Genomic DNA, 16,668 nt, shown 5'->3' on the forward strand with positions numbered 1-16,668 from the left:
CCAAGAAACCTATGTTTCCATGTTAGTGATGCTCAAACTTTTTCATGTGAAGGACCCCCCCCCCCCCCCCCCCCCCCCATCTCAAAATATTTAGTTCCAGGGACCGCCCAGAAGCAAAATTTGAGTTACAAATGTTCATTTAAAAAAATACATATATTCAAAGATTTTCACGACTTTTCAAAAATAGCAGATCTACAAGCTCGCAGCGCGGCACTCGGTGCCGCGCTGTGAGCTTGTATATCTGCTATTTTTCAATAGCTAAAGTTACTAGGGCACCTCCACCTTGGGCCCCGGTAACTCAGTCCCACTTTCCTACCCCTTGTGACGCCCCCTGCATTCCTGTCATGTTCCTGTCATGTTGTCGTGTGAAGTCTTGTGTGATGGCGATAAAATGGGCCGGAAAACCCCGGGCCAAGCTCTCACCGAACTCCATCATGTACTCGTGGGCCTGGTCTACGTATGTGATGAGCTGCTGGAGGAAGGTGTAGGCAAAACGTTTCTCTATGGCCGGCGTGTCCAACTCCTGCACCTTCCCGCCTCTGGGAAGAAAACACATGTCAAATTCAGTGTTGATTTCGTCAACTAACACTATGACGAAAAATGTTTGTCGACTGTGTTTTTTTTCACTGACGAAAACTAAATAAAAAAAACTAAGCTGTGATGACTAAAACTAAGACTAAATATATTGACAATTTCGTCAACAAAATAAAAACTAGACTAAAACGTTAGGGAGGGACTAATGGAGGAGAAAGTCATTTTATGTTTGGTTGCTCTCAGGTGTTGCTTGCTGAAAATAGCAGATCTACAAGCTCACAACGCGTCGCAGAGCGACGCGTTGTGAGCTTGTAGGTCGGCTATTTTCAGCATGCAACTAAGTGTAAAATCAGTCATTACGATGCCATCAAGGCCTGCCACAATACATTTTAGTTGACTAAATCAACTGTAGATTTAGTCAACTAAAATCTCATGATATTTAGTCGACTAAAATTAGACTAAAACTAAAACTTTTCAGGAGACTAAATTATGACTAAAACTTAATGAGATTTTATTCAAAAGACTATGACTAAAACTAAATCTAAATTTGCTGTCAAAAACAACACTGTGTCAAATACAGTATACTGCAGGGACGTGCAGAGAATGTTAGAGAGGCAGGGGCTGAAATTTCTAAAAGGGCCTTTTGGTGAAAATATCAAAAATAGCAGATCTTCAAGGCAAGCTCACCACGCGTCGCACTGTGACACGTTGTGAGCTTGGAGGTCAGCTATTTTCGGTGCTTGATACCACACTGAACTAAGCATAATCAAGTCAATACTGAAGATGTGGCGTAACGGCATAGATTTCTACACAGAGAGGGTAATTATTTCAACATAAGCTGCTGCATTCAAGTTCAGGAGAGTTTGGACAAGACAATTCTCTTGAATACTGCCTTCATTTATGGCATGGAAAGAGGGGGCATTCGCATTTATTTCACCATAGTGAAAACTGCGTTCATAGTCTGGAGAGGGCACTTTTTCCAGACGGGTAAAAGGGCAGGGGCTCAAGCCCCTTTTGATGTCTATGTGTGCACGTGCCTGGTATACTGTATACACTAACGCAGGGGTCTTCAACGTTTTCAGGCCAAGGACCCCTTAGTTGAGAGAGAGATGAAGCAGGGACCCCCACAACCTGTTCATAGATTCCATATAGTTTCATCTGTTTGACAGCACGATCATCAGTGTATTTTGGATTCATGTCAATGTGTGTTTTCAGATATTTAACTGCTTGAACCGTCAATACTTTGATTTGTACTTAGTCTGCTCTTTTTCCCCTCTACACCAGACCTCTTTGCCGAAAATAGCCGATCGCTGTGAGCTTGTAGATCTGCTATTTGTGGCTAAAGTTCTCAGAATATGGACGCTAGGGTTCAAATGGTTAATATAAAAAAGGAGAAACAAAGGTTTCTATCACACAAAGATTTGGAGGACCCCCTGTAGTAACTCTGAGGACCCCCTAGGGGTCCCGGACCCCCTGTTGAAGACCCCTGCACTAACGAATAGCTTACACTGTGGGTGAATTAAACTGCTACAATGAATGTGTTTAAAAGTAAAGGCTGATGTACAAAAATCATGTGCCCAGACTACAAGCTTGTAAGAAGCACATCACATATACCGAGAGGCCTATGGAATGTGATTGTGATTGTTGTTTCCGGTAGTCATTTACCTGGCCCGCCAACGCGGCCTGCTTCTCCGGCCAGGCGTTAAATGAATCGGCCACAATAAAATAAAATGTCACGTCACTCACGTGCGTGTTCAGATATGTGCGTCTCAGTCTGTCTCACTGTGCCTCACCTGGACACAGTGTATCCATTGATCTGGAGGAATTTGAGGATGTCTTGGGCCTTTTCTCTGTCTTTGGATTTCTCTTTGGCAGTGAGGGTGTCGTAGGGCACCAGCAAGGGATGGCTCCCTCCACCTGGAGACCCCCAGAATGGGTACAAATAGAACAAAAAATAAGTAACTCTCATAGTGTACAAATTTAGCCAAATTGGATTTGGATACATTTGAACACTCTCAGAGTTAAATTAACACTCAGGATGTACACAGGAGCACACACAATGACATCTAGAGTTGTCTTTTCTTGCTTAATCCATAAAATTAGACCCAACGAGACCCAACCCAATTATTACATCTATCTCGCAGTTAGAAATTAACAAACGATTTTTGCTGAGACATGCCCACATTATAGGCTCATATGCTGTTAGCTTGAGATGCCAGTCCGAACATTTATTTCTATTAAAAAAGACATAAGCATGTCAAGCAGCCATTCTCCTTTTTAACAGAGCAGCAGTAGTATAGAATGGATGATGGGACGGTCACACCCATTCACAGGCAAACAGTGCCACCTGCTGGCTGCGGTGAACATGAACCATGAATCACACACACCCCATCTGAACTGGAGGCAAGGCGAGGATAACAGGATCTGACAATAAAAGGGGCTCTTTCTTTGTGTTTAAACTTTAATCCCCTTAGCAGGGGAACAGTGTGTGGCAGCCAACAGGGAACATCTCCACGGGTCCTTAAACCAAATAAGGGCTCAAATATTAATGATTTCCGAGGTTGGGAGGTCCCTATAATCCCCAGTTTTTTGACAAACACCACAGCATGACCCCAAAACAAATCAATATCTGGCTGTGTAATTGATATTAAAACCACCACACTGTGGTCTCTCCAAAGTACCAAACCATTAAGAGGAAACAACAAGACCAAGTAAAGAAATCTAAGTTCTATTATGGGAACTACTGTACAGTACATGCTTTGACAGTGTGTGAGGAGAACATGTTACTAAAATACAGTACTGTACCTTTGGCTTCTAGCTCCGACTTCTTCTTCTTGGCCCAGATATTATGATAGTTCTCTGCAAGCAGCTCGGCCATAGACTGCAGAAAATACAATGTTAAAGGTGATACACCATACATTTAAAAAGTATTTATGTCATATTGTTTATGTCCCAAAAAACGTTTTTCAAAAGGTTTGAGGCTAAATTACCACTCCTGAATAGAGAGCCTCTCCTTTTTGAATGGCTATGAGAGCATTTTCAGCTGCTGTACCACCTTTGGCCTGAACTGCGCCACCCCCCCCCAAAAAATCTTTTTGAAAAAAACAATTTCTTTTCTTCAAAAACGGCCGTTTATGACGTCACAAACGGCAGCAAATCTGGACAGCCTGTTTTGAGAACCCGTGGGATGCTTTTAACCTCCACCTTCCCAAAACCAGAGAAAGACACAACGGTCTGAAATGGGACTTTGTGAGGATAGAAGGTGCTAGTGGGACCCCAAAAAAAGGTTTTAAAATAGGAAAAGTGAATTTTCATGGTGTATCACCTTTAAAGTTGAGTGCAGAGTAACTACGATCAATCAAAAAGATGTATCACCGTCCTGTCAACCCTGCATGCGTGCATCTGTGTGTGTGTGTGTGTGTGTGTGTGTGTGTGTGTGTGTGTGTGTGTGTGTGTGTGTGTGTGTGTGTGTGTGTGTGTGTGTGTGTGTGTGCGTGCGAGCGAGCGTCACTTACATGTAGGTCTCTGGAGAGTGTCACATTGCTCATGTCTATTGGCCTGGGGCTGAACCCAGGAGCTCCTTCAAAAGACTGCTGAGGGGAAAACAAATGTGTGGATTTTAGCAATGGGTAGAAATGTGTCTGGTTGTGTGTGTGTGTGCATACGTGCGCACTCATGTAGCTTTTTTATTTATCTTGTTTAACATTTATTTAACCACTGTAAAACCATATTAGGAATTTCATCTCTTTCAGTTAGACAATTCAGCTCAGGATTAACCATTTACCATTTCGTCACTGTCGGGCACAAACCTCATATCTTCAAGTTTCAAATTTGTAATTTTTTTGTAAAAGGAAAGCCCTGCTTCATCATACAAGACTGTCGCACACAACTTGTTAGCTATTTTCACTATTTGAAATCATTTTTAAAATGATAAATACAAAACGAATGTTTTTTCACATACAAGGTTTCAACCCGACAACAACGATTTATTGCAATGCTATTTATTGCATTCAGTTGGGCAGTGTAGCCTGGGATCCAGCCTGCTTGTTACGGTTCAGTTGGGCAGTGTAGCCTGGGATCCAGCCTGCTTGTTACGTTGGGCATTTTGTGGCTTTACTGTCTGGAAAGCCTGCCATCTCCGTGCCCCAAACGAGTGAAAATCAACTTGTGGCTTCTGATTGGTCTGTGGAGGGGGCGGGTGTTGTCCAGTATAACAGTGCTTCTCAAATTTCTCATGTCAAGGACCCCCAAATTGACATATTAGCCTACCTTTTGAAAAAGATATGCCAGGGATCCCCAGAAGAGAAGATTTTTACGGCTCTAGCAGTGATTCTCAACCATTTTAATTTCAAGGACCCCCAGTCTGACATGCATTAGGCTACGGACCTCCATTTAATTTCTATCTCTGGGACCCCAATTCATGTTGTAAATCAATGTTAATTTAACTCTGAAAGTGTACAAATGGAACCAAACATTTGGTTCCATTTGTACACTCTCTGAGTTACAGACCCATAAGGGTCCATTTGGTCCCTAACTATCATTTAGCTGCGGACCCCTGGAACTCCCTCAAGGACCCCTGAGGGTCCCTGGACCCCACGTTGAGAATCAATGCAATATAAAACTCAAGTCACTTCCTGATTGCCAGACTGAGAAGTGAAGTGAGGAAAAAGACGAACGCAGCGAATCAGGCTGGATCGCAGGCTAGTGTGACTCTGTTCCTGTGATACTACAGATTACCTGCGCGAGCATGACACAGAATCTGAGATCACAAATCCCCTCAGAAGCAGAGCATGAGATACAGCTATGCTGCATTCACACTACGAAAAGCCAAGCTAATGGTTTGCTTGGTAATTCAATGTATTCTCTATGCAAACCAGCTTTAAAAATTTCCAAGCCTTTTTTTCCAGCTTGGAAATTTTTAAAGCTGGTTTGCATAGAGAATACATTGAATTACCAAGCAAACCATTAGCTTGGCTTTTCGTAGTGTGAATGAGGCATTATGCATCAACATAATAACCTTCATGGCATAAATGAATATACAGAATACAATCCACAGAAACAAACATTTAAATATTGAGCCCTTAAAGACACGTTTATCTTAAAGCCCTTCAAGATACACAGATATAACATCATACCAGCGACAGAATCATACTTTTACTTAAATGGTAGAGGAGGAGGCTGGGGAGGTGGGAGGGGGTTGAAGACAGAACGCAGCAGGAAAAGCTGTGACCCAGCTCAACATGAAGTGTGAACAGTGAACTTATAGCTTAGAAAGACCACCTAAGTGAACATGAAGTGTGAACAGTGAACTTATATCTTATAAAGACCACCTAAGTGAACATGAAGTGTGAACAGTGAACTTATATCTTATAAAGACCACCTAAGTGAACATGAAGTGTGAACAGTGAACTTATATCTTATAAAGACCACCTAAGTGAACATGAAGTGTGAACAGTGAACTTATATCTTATAAAGACCACCAAGTGAACATGAAGTGTGAACAGTGAACTTGTAGCTTATAAAGACCACCAAGTGAACATGAAGTGTGAACAGTGAACTTGTAGCTTATAAAGACCACCAAGTGAACATGAAGTGTGAACAGTGAACTTGTAGCTTATAAAGACCACCTAAGTGAACATGAAGTGTGAACAGTGAACTTATTACACCTTATTACGTATTACACCTCCTGCCTGCTGTGCCTACCTTCGCTATCGCTACACTGGATTGTTCAAGTGGGCCCTGAACACAAATAAAAACAAGAAAATAAAAGTGCATACAGTTTGAAAACTATAGAGAAAGAATTACAAACGTGAGCACTCCTTTTAACTGTATCATGTATGTACAATATATATGCACTTATGTGTAACCTGGTAACTGCACAAGGATACTTTTGTATAAAACTGTACTGTACCAATAAATGTGACTGTCTTCAACAGTTTCGATGTAGATTTTAAATTTCGAAATACAAAAAAAAAGGCAACGTTTAGGGATAAGGGGGAAGTCATGGCGAAAATATAGCTCCAAATCTTTTTGCCAAAAATAGCCAATCTAAAAGCAAGCTCTGCTAATGGCCACTACCTGGCTAGCCAGTGATATTCTGCGGGACTTGTTGTGCAGGGACGCGGGGTCTGCTTCTTTCATCCTCTCAATGCCCCAGCCCCACGCCAGCATGGTCTTCAAGGACTCTTTGATTGGCCAGCGGTACAGCTCCTTGTCCTGGTTAAACACAAGCAGACTGACAGTTAGACAAGCACACGCTAAAGCCCGTATCAGAGTGTACGGTGGAGAGCTATCCACCGCAAATTTGAGGTGGAAAGCTTTCCACCTCAAGTCAGAAAATAAGTGCAGGACATCATAGTACGCCACGGTGGAGACCTATTCACCGTGACTGACTAGTCTAGATTGACCAATCAGTGAACGGGGTGTAGAGCCTGTCTGTCTGATAGTAAAAACAGAGAGATGTGTTGGGACTTGCGGTGGAAAGCTCTCCACCGCGAGGAATGATGTAACGTTGTAGTTTCATGACTCAAAAAGACTCGAAAAGACTACACCGCGGTGTAAAGCCTTCCACCGCCCAGGCGACTATGATGCCGGCTTTACAGGCAGTGGTGTAAAGTAACTAGGTACATTTCGTCAAAGCACTGTACTCAAGTACAGTTTTGAGGTGTTTGTACTTACTTGAGTATTTCCAATTTCCCAAACTTTTACTTCTACTCCACTGCATGTCAGAGGCAAATATTGTACTTTTTTACTCCACTACAATTATTTGAACACTTTAATTACTAGTTACTGTACTTCGTAGATTTTGATTATTACTACAACATACATCTACTTCAGCCCTATATATTTTGGGCATTTGAAAATACAAGCTCACAATACGTCGAAGTAGATCTGATTTTCAAAAGATTTGTATACATTTGAAATCATGAAACAGGACATTCTGCATAACATTCTGCACTCCACCACTGCTTACAGGTCCATTTTGTTTGTGACATACTGTATGTACAGTACACTCTCTGACTTTACTTTAGTTCATTCAGTTTATTTGAAATGGGGAAAGAAAAAAATAACAAATGTATCTACATATTTACACATGGTACCTGAGATAAAGAAAATATTATGTATATTAAAAAAAAGGTGCTCCAGCTACCGTACAGTCCATCTGTACTGTACCTACCTTCTCAGAAAGGCTCTTGTATGATTTGAGGAGAGGATGACTCTTGGACGATTCACACACCTGTTCCCCATATGACCAGCCGTTAGAGAGCTACACAAACACATGAGAGGATGTTTAACCACATGAACCCCAGCATCCCTAACCCTGTTTTGGGAAACTTTTCAGAAAAGAAAAAAGAAAAAAAATGTGGAGAAAATTGCCGATCTACAAGTTCACAACAGCAATTAACAATGCATTGTAAATATTTCGGAACAATTATGACTGACATATCGAAGCTAGTTGGGAATGATCAGTTGGCTGGCCTGAAAGAAATGGTCAAAGTCAAAGACACATTTAAAAAGAGAAAAAATTACAGAAACTATAGAAAGTGGGAATTATCTTCCAGTGGGATTTCAGCTGAAAATCGGTCGTCTTTTGTTGAGCGAATGGTTTGTGTGACGAAGCATACAGTAGTTGCTGCGACACACCCACCTTGTCCATGGACCACTTCTCGTGGGAGTGCTCTGCGTATCGGTTGATGAAGTAGTCCAGCTTCTCAGGGACATTCACGCTGATGAAAAGACAACAACAACAGAGTAAATAACGTTGGGGTAAAAACCAAATAGGTTGACTGTAAAAGCAGATTAAACAAAAACTAATAAATAGCAACCAAACATGGCTCCCTACCTGGCTGTCTCTGCAGGCTGTGGGTTGAAGTTGCCCTCTGAGTCCATGGAGGACTGTTTCTCCATCATGGCTACATAGTTGGACTCCATGTAGTCTGGAGGCAGAGCTCCTGCTACAGCACTCAGACAGGGCAAGGCCAGCTTGAACAGTTCTGGTTCATATCGCTGGGAAACACAACACACATACACACACATAAATACCTGATGCGTGGACACGGGTGTCGCACCAAATTCTGGGCCCTGGGTACTTTAACTATTGAAAAATAGCAGATCTACGAGCTTGTAGACCTGCTATCGTGAAAGATTCAGGAAATGTGTGCAAATCTTTGAATATTTTAAATCCTTCCATGTCAGTGGTGCTCAAACCTTTTCATGTGAAGGACATCCAAAATGATATGTATTTGGCCACAGACCTCCATCTCAAAATATTTTGTTCCAGAAGCTAAATTTGACTTAATGTTCGCTTAAAAAATACATATATTTAAAGATTTCCACACATTTTCACGACTTTTCAAAAATAGCAGATCTACAAGCTAGCAGCGCGGCACTCGGTGCTGTGCTGTGAGCTTGTATATCTGCTATTTTTCAATAGTTAAAGTATAAAATAATGAAGGCCCTCCACCTTGGGCCCTGGTAACTCAGTCCCACTCCCCCCCCTTGTGACGCCCCTGCGTGGACATGAATCTATTACCCAACCACTGATGCAAACACATAATGTGTGGTCACCCGCAAAGAAGAAATGTGGTAATAACCACAGACAACCACAAGAGGGCCCTAAAACACATTATAGCAGTGGTTCTCAAACCTTTTTCATTTCAAGGACTCCCATTAGGCCAGGGGTCTTCAATGTTTTCAGGCCAAGGAACCCTTAGCTAAGAGAAAAATGAAGCAGGGAACCCCCCCCCCCCACTACATATTGCATAAAACTGTGTTGCAGATGTCACTTTTTCATAGATTTTGTAGATGGCTTTATTGTTTGACAGCACTATTAGTATCATTAGTCTATGATGGATTCATGTTGTTTATTTATTTTTATTTTCAGACTTTTAACCACTTAAACCGCCGATACCACGTTGCCAAAAATTGACGATCTACAAGCTCTCAACGCCTGGCGCTGCAAGGCGTTCTGACTTTGTAGATCTGCTGTTTTTGGCTAAAGTTCTCAGAAAAAGGATGCTATAGGGTTCAGGTGGTTAATGAAAAAAAAATCCTATCATACAAATATTTGGTGGACCCTGTAGTAATTCTGAGGACCCCCTAGGGGTCCTGGACCCCCTGTTGAAGACCACTGCATTAGGCCAGAAACCACGGTAACCCATCCATTTGTACACTCTCAGAGTTAGCAGTCATTTAGCTGGGGACCCCCTGGAAACCCCTCTACGACCCCTGGGGGTCCCTGGACCCCACTCTGAGAACCACTGCATTATAAGGTACCATAGACCGGTAATATGGTACGTACTTCTACTTCTACTACTAACTACCACCGCACAACACTTTGGTCAATACACAAGTCCATATCAGGAAAAATGTGTTTTGAAAACCTTGTCGTCTCATGTTTACAGCAGGACGCTCAGCACTCACCTTGCGCGACAGAGCGTCGAAGATTCCCCAGAAGAGTTTTTTGGACAGGTGAAGCTCTTCGTCAGACGACGCCCCAAAACTCCCCCAGCCCCCGGCAAGACAGTAGTACTTCCAACAATGCTCATAGTGATTGGTCAACAGCTGAGGAGGACGAAAACCAGTTACACTGTGAGCAACTCAAACATTTGTAAATTCATACATTAATACAGTGGTTCCCACACATTTTAGCCGTGACCCAAAAGAGAGATTAACCCCCCCCCCCCCCCCCCCCCCCGGCTCCACTGGGCACGTCGAGCGTCGCATCAACGTCAACGCTGGGAACGCTCCCGTTTTAATTAATGACGGGTGCTCCACTGCCGACGGTACGACACTGTCTTTTTGGTGGAGTCCTGGCCTTAGACATTTGCCCGGGACCCAAACTACTGACAGCAGATCTATAAGCTCACAAAGCGGCGCGAAGCGACGTGTTGTGAGCTTATGATCGGCTATTTTCACTGCTTCTTAAACATTTGTTTTCCAATTTATGGGATTTCTTACATTTTTCTTATATTTATTCATGAAATTACTTTTTTTTTTATAAAAAAAAAATGGGTCCTGCCCCACTGTTTGGGAAACATTAACAGACTGAGCCAGAATGTATTCCATATTCAGAGTGTCTTTGTTTCCATCAGTTAAATTAGGTCCTTTGTTGAAGTTTTAGCTTTGCACTTGTTATGCAGAGATACTGTAACGTTTAGCGTTATTGTGGCTCAATTATCCAGTCAAACTGATGCACTGCCTCAGTGCGTGACAGCATGTTTTCATAGCGATAACATCTCTGAGATAACACCCTAATAACAATATAACACTCTTCTTCTAACACAATCTCTGGAAAGGTTGTAAACCCTGGCAACGTGCCACTGATGCCATCTGCGTGCGTGCGAGCGTGCGTGTGTGTGTGTATGCACCTTCAGAGGCATCTTGGTATGTTCATTGAGGAGAGGAACGTCAAACACCAGTCTTCTCAACAGGTGCTGCATCATGGAAGGCCTCAGCTTGCTGTGCATTTTAATGTTGACATTATGGTTAACATGAGTCCAGGTCATTTACTTCATATGCTCTTCACACGAAATGAATGCAAAACTAAACACAGAAAGGCAACAATTGCAATCATGCAATGCAATTTGCGCAGGAATGCAGGAATGTTTAAAGACATATAACGGTAAATATTATAGTGGGATTACAAACAATCTTAGCAAAAGATTTATACCAGGCAAAAATATTAATATAAGGCATAGATGGGGCAGCCATAAATAACTTAAGGGGTAGAGAGATGATTTCATCGACTAAAACTATGACAAAATATGTTTACTTTTTTTCATTGACGAAAACTAAATAAGAACTAAATAAAAACTAATCTACTATGACTAAGACTTAAGGCCCATTCCCACTGGGCCAGATAACAGATAAAAAAAAATCTCTTTCTCCAGATATGTTTCCATTCAAAGTGGATGGTAGATACAGATAAAAAAAATACCTGCCACAGATAAAAGAAATATCTGTGATAGATATTTTTTTGTATCTGTATCTACCATCCACTTTGAATGGAAAAATATCTGGAGAAAGAGATTTTTTCATCTGTTATCTGGCCCAGTGGGAATGGGCCTTAAGAGTACTAAAATTGTCTTGAATGGATTGACTCTACATGGTTCTCATCGTGGTACCATGCTAATCTTCTCTGTATCGTTCCAATTTTACCCCAAGACAGCGCCCCGTTGCCAACAAAGGGCATTTTGGTATTGCATCTGAAATGGCTTGGAATTAGAGACAGACAGAACATGAAATTTAAATATCGGAGTGGTTGTTTAGGCTGACATCACTGCCAAAAAGCAACTGCATGGCGTCCAGACTTACCCGCAGACGGCCAGCAGACACTCCTCGATGGCGTCCCTCTGTGCCTTGGTGAGGCAGCAGCCCTTGGACAGTCGGTAGACGGTGTGGAGCAGGGAGTCGATCAGCGAGGCGAAGGGCTCCGTGCCAGCGAACAGCGGGGCACACTTGGTGAGCAGAGGCAGCACGGCCGTACACAGGTACCTGTTGAGGGCCAGGGCCATGTCTGTGGCACTGAGGGCAGCCTGGGAGAGATGCAAACAGAGAGCATGACATGAAAACAGATCGTTGCTGTCAGGCAGAAAGCTCTCATGTTCATTATTGTTTTGTTTTTTTTGTTTTTTTTATTGCTTTTTGACAGGTACAATATGCAATTGTAGTTTACATAAGTTGTCAAAAAGTTTTTTTTTTTTTTTTTTTAACTGTGCACTTAAAACATACCACATACGACATACAACATATTACATACGGTACAGACATATATAGCTTCTATTAAACATTTTTTTTCCATTCCCTCTCGTTTACCCTTGTTATCATTATTGTTTTTTATATGCTTGATCATACTACAGTGTCACACAAAAGCATCAAATGTAGCAGATGGGTTTTGAGCTTGTAGATCTGCTGTTTTTGAATTTGAATCCTGAAAAGTAACAGTTTTGGACATAATGAGGTGCAGATATATACATACATTGGATAAATATAATTAATGCGGTTGGATAATGGGCGGATAATTAATTTGCGTGGATGGATTCGGATGACCTCAAAAGCATCACTAGTAGCCAACAATATTCCCTGAAGAAAAGATTGACTGAAGAGCAGAATTCAAATGTCCATTGACCTGTGCAATTATGTTTAAGCATCATTGATTCTTTCATTCATTCATTGACCTTGCCCAAGGGACATGTCAATATTTTAGACCCAAAGCGGCTCGGTTCTCGGTTCAGCTCCCAGGTATTTGGTTCCGGGCAGACCCGTGCTACCCTCTAGGATACCATCACGCATGAACACACACACACACACACACACTCTCCTTTCCACTCACCGTGTCTAGTGAGGCAGCAGCCCGTAGGTCTGGCAGGAAGCCTACTTCTAAGAGATGTAAGAGGAAGTTCTGGTCTTCTATGCCGTAGACCCGGTCCAGGAACAACACCATGGCCGCCTTATGGTCTGGACAGAACCCTGCCGACATGTCTGGTTCTACCACCGAGCCGTCTGTATGCGCGCACACACACACACACACACACACACACACACACATGGACAAATTTGAGCAATGGTTCTCAAATCTTTTGATTCCGATAGCAATGGTGTGTGTGTGTGTGTGTGTGTGTGTGTGTGTGTGTGTGTGTGTGTGTGTGTGTGTGTGTGTGTGTGTGTGTGTGTGTGTTCCTACCCTTGGCGAGGGTGGGCATGGGGAAGGGTATGCTGATGACTCCCTCCAGGTCTTCGATGGGGATCAGAGACCTCAGGATGGCTCTGATGCGGATGGCCTCGCCTTTACCAGCATGGATCAACTGACACACAGTACAATACAACAATGTGTACTTTATTACTATGCATGTGAGGGCCAAATATCTATAGAAAAGTAGAAGTATAGTAGAATTTGAGAAATAGACATTTTCCTCGCAAGAATATGGCTGTTACGACCGAATGTCTGTCTGTCTGATATACACATATGCTGACATCACTGATACTAAACAGTGCCCAAATTTGGAGATAACTGACATCACTGATGCCGCCGCATGTACTGCGCATGCGTCCCCGCCATGGTAACAGCCGCATGCTGAAACAATGCCCAAATTTGGAGATGACTGACATCACTGATACGTCTGGGTTCTCCAACATACTTCTGAGACTCCTACATTCAATCCCTCATATACTGTGCACATCCCATAACCCAAACTGCACATACCGTAATTCGGAGCACATAACGGGCATGGACTAGTATAATTCTTGCAGTTAGGAAAATATTCAGTTTAGGGTTCAGGTTTGGATTAGATATTTAGATTTTATGTTTAGGGGTTGGGGCTAGAGTTCACACCCAAAAATAGCTGATCTACAAACAGCGTGCCGTATTGTGAGTACATGTGTAAGTGTGTGTGTGTGTGTGTGTGTGTGTGTGTGTGTGTGTGTGTGTGTGTGTGTGTGTGTGTGTGTGTGTGTGTGTGTGTGTGTGTGTTGCCTACATACGTGCATCTCAGGAGCACAGCGTCCCAGCAGATCGATGAGAGCAGCGTAGAAAGTCATGATGGCATTCCCCATGTGAATGGTGTCATCCTCCTCATCCTCCAACACCTCACTACTCCTACACACACACACACACACACACACACACACACACACACACACACACACACACACACACACACACACACACACACACACACACACACACACACACACACACAAATGGTTATCACATATTATATGTATATATCGTCGTGGTCGGATGGAAACCTTGTCCAAAACCGTTCATTTTGTATTGATCATTTAAAAAATGATTTAAAATAGTGAAAATTGCCGATCTACAAGCAACCAACGCCTTGCGGTGTGCTTGAATATCTGCTATTTTCATTAGTCTTGTGTGACAGTCTTGTATGATGAAGCAGGGCTTTACTTTACGAAAAAACAAACACATTTTAAACTTGGAGATAAGGAACTACTTCTCCCATGAGCCATTGCACAAATGAGTCAAAACAACCGTTTAGCCGGCTTCTTCTTAACTTTAATTGTTGTCTTTATTGTAGTATTTATATTGTTAATAGTGTTATAAAATATTATAGTTGACTGGTAGTGATTTTCAGTGAAGATTTACAATTGTGACTGAATGGCTCTTCAACGAGGTAGAAATTCACATGACATTCGCGGGCACAGACATAAAAAGGTAGGCACCTCCTTGGACTCTGGGGAGTCTCTGTATCTAAAGGTGCCATGTTCGAAAGGGCAAGCTCATAAGAGGCACTGAGGCAGCTGCGCAGCAGCAACTAGTTTTCAGTTGGACCTTGCCAAACAGATTTATGTCAGAATTGTGACATAAATCGGATTTTACTGCAGTCTAAAGCTTGTGGACTTGCTACTTTTTATGTGTAAAGCTGTAGTCAAGTACCGGTAGGTCATTAATTTAAGAAAATTGGAGATAAAAATGGGAGAATATGGAGATAAGAGATAAATGTCTGCCCGCCAGCAACGATATGCTGTATGGTCTTACAGAGTCTTGCTGCTCTCAGAGGTGGGTGAGGGGCCGTCCCTAGCGGGGTCCTCAGAGATCTTAATGGCTTCTTCCATCGCGGCTAACAGCCCGTTGCCACCCTCGCCTCTTAAGGCGGGGCCAAAACACTCTGGGCGACGAATCAACAGCCTCACCACTACATTGGCATTTTCCTCCACACTCTCGCCTGAGCAGAAAAGGAGAAAAGGGCAAGGGAATAAAAAAGAAGGGGAGGCGAGCAACAATGAACATACCAACTCTGTTGATAAGGATACAAAATTATTAATGTGAATTCTTTTATTAACATCTTGTTGCAATTTTTCCACGTTGACATTTGGTTTAATTGTGCTACTACCGTTGCAGAAAACAGCAAACCGCAGGAAGTCGAGGTAGCGTTCCCCCTCCACAGGGTTCCAGCCAATGTCGGGGTATCCTTTAGACACCAGCATTACACAGCTCTGTAGCCCACACCCTGCCAGGTACTGAACGACCTGGATGCAGAGAGAGAATGACCAGCATTACACAGCTCTGTAGCCCACAACCTACTACTGTAAGTCAGGGTTTCTCAAAGTGGGTGCAGAATACTTTAATTTGTTGAATACAGCAATATCAATTCAGTCTTACACCAGCTGTACTTAGTAAAATGGAAGTGAGTTGCACTGTACTTGTGCGTTCTTTTTCTACACCAAATCTCTTTAGCCTGTCTACAAGCTCACAATGTGATGCACTGTGGGGCTTGTAGATGAGCTATTTTTGGCAAATGTTCCCCCAGAATACGGATGCTGGGGTTCAAGTGGTTAAACCTTGTGTCTTGCCGTAATAATTATCAAAAATGTATGTGTTATAAGGTAGCAACAAAATACAGGGGTGCCATGGATGAAAACGTGATTTACAGGGGTAACTCTATGGGCTCACCTTCTCAAGGTCTGGTTCTCTCAGGGCCAGGGCCAGCTCATTGTTGTCCATCACTGAGGCAGCCGCAACATCCAGAGGAGTGGATCCCCTCATGGATGGAGAGGCTGAGAGGAACAGGAAAAGTGTCATTTAACAAGCGTTATATTTGCATCACTACACCAATAACAGCCTCTTACTTGTGTTTGTACATGTTTGAACTAATCAACAGAAGACACCGTCTAAAGTGCCTGTAAAATATCTGTAAAAAAATAAGTACCTCGCCTCACACAAGGTGAACACACAGCTTTGCACAATACACGTGTAATTACTCATAGGCATGCACGCACACACATAATGTACCACTCGCACACACACACACACACACGCTCGCACGCGCGCGCACACACACGCACGCACGCACGCACGCACGCACGCACGCACGCACACTGACACTTACCAAGTCCCACACTGCTGTTTTCCAGGAGGTAGCTTAGATGGTCAAACATGGCTTTCTGGTTCTGCCGGCTGATTCGACAAAAGTAGCAGAGGAACCGACAACAGTTGGCCACCATCTTGGGGAATGTAATTTCCTGAAGATAGATCATAATGTAGGCCTATTATGATGCTTTGACTTGGCGCAAAGAAGTTAGGACATTCATTATTTATCGGGGGAAAAAGACAACGACAGCGTCTGTTAGCTAACAGACGCTGTCGTTGTCTAGAGACAGTCATACTTGCTG

At 42.8% G+C, this 16,668-nt stretch overlaps 1 protein-coding gene across 1 annotated transcript in view; it reads right to left on the reverse strand.

The window, feature by feature from the left end:
* The window catches only part of ryr2a (ryanodine receptor 2a (cardiac)), a gene marked incomplete at both ends in the record, with an annotated part of 292,426 nt that overhangs the window by 80,803 nt on the left and 194,955 nt on the right, over window positions 1-16,668 (reverse strand). The window contains 18 exon segments of the mRNA XM_080747428.1: window positions 424-539; window positions 2,328-2,451; window positions 3,340-3,415; window positions 4,050-4,124; window positions 6,610-6,750; window positions 7,712-7,801; window positions 8,183-8,261; window positions 8,378-8,541; window positions 9,958-10,098; window positions 10,905-10,995; window positions 11,851-12,071; window positions 12,869-13,038; window positions 13,220-13,340; window positions 14,017-14,125; window positions 15,035-15,221; window positions 15,390-15,525; window positions 15,950-16,053; window positions 16,386-16,518. Of these exon segments, the coding sequence (XP_080603554.1) occupies window positions 424-539; window positions 2,328-2,451; window positions 3,340-3,415; window positions 4,050-4,124; window positions 6,610-6,750; window positions 7,712-7,801; window positions 8,183-8,261; window positions 8,378-8,541; window positions 9,958-10,098; window positions 10,905-10,995; window positions 11,851-12,071; window positions 12,869-13,038; window positions 13,220-13,340; window positions 14,017-14,125; window positions 15,035-15,221; window positions 15,390-15,525; window positions 15,950-16,053; window positions 16,386-16,518 (2,278 nt within the window).

This window comes from Nannobrachium achirus (assembly GCF_963921795.1).
Source record: "Nannobrachium achirus genome assembly, chromosome: 18".
NCBI lineage: Eukaryota > Metazoa > Chordata > Actinopteri > Myctophiformes > Myctophidae > Nannobrachium > Nannobrachium achirus.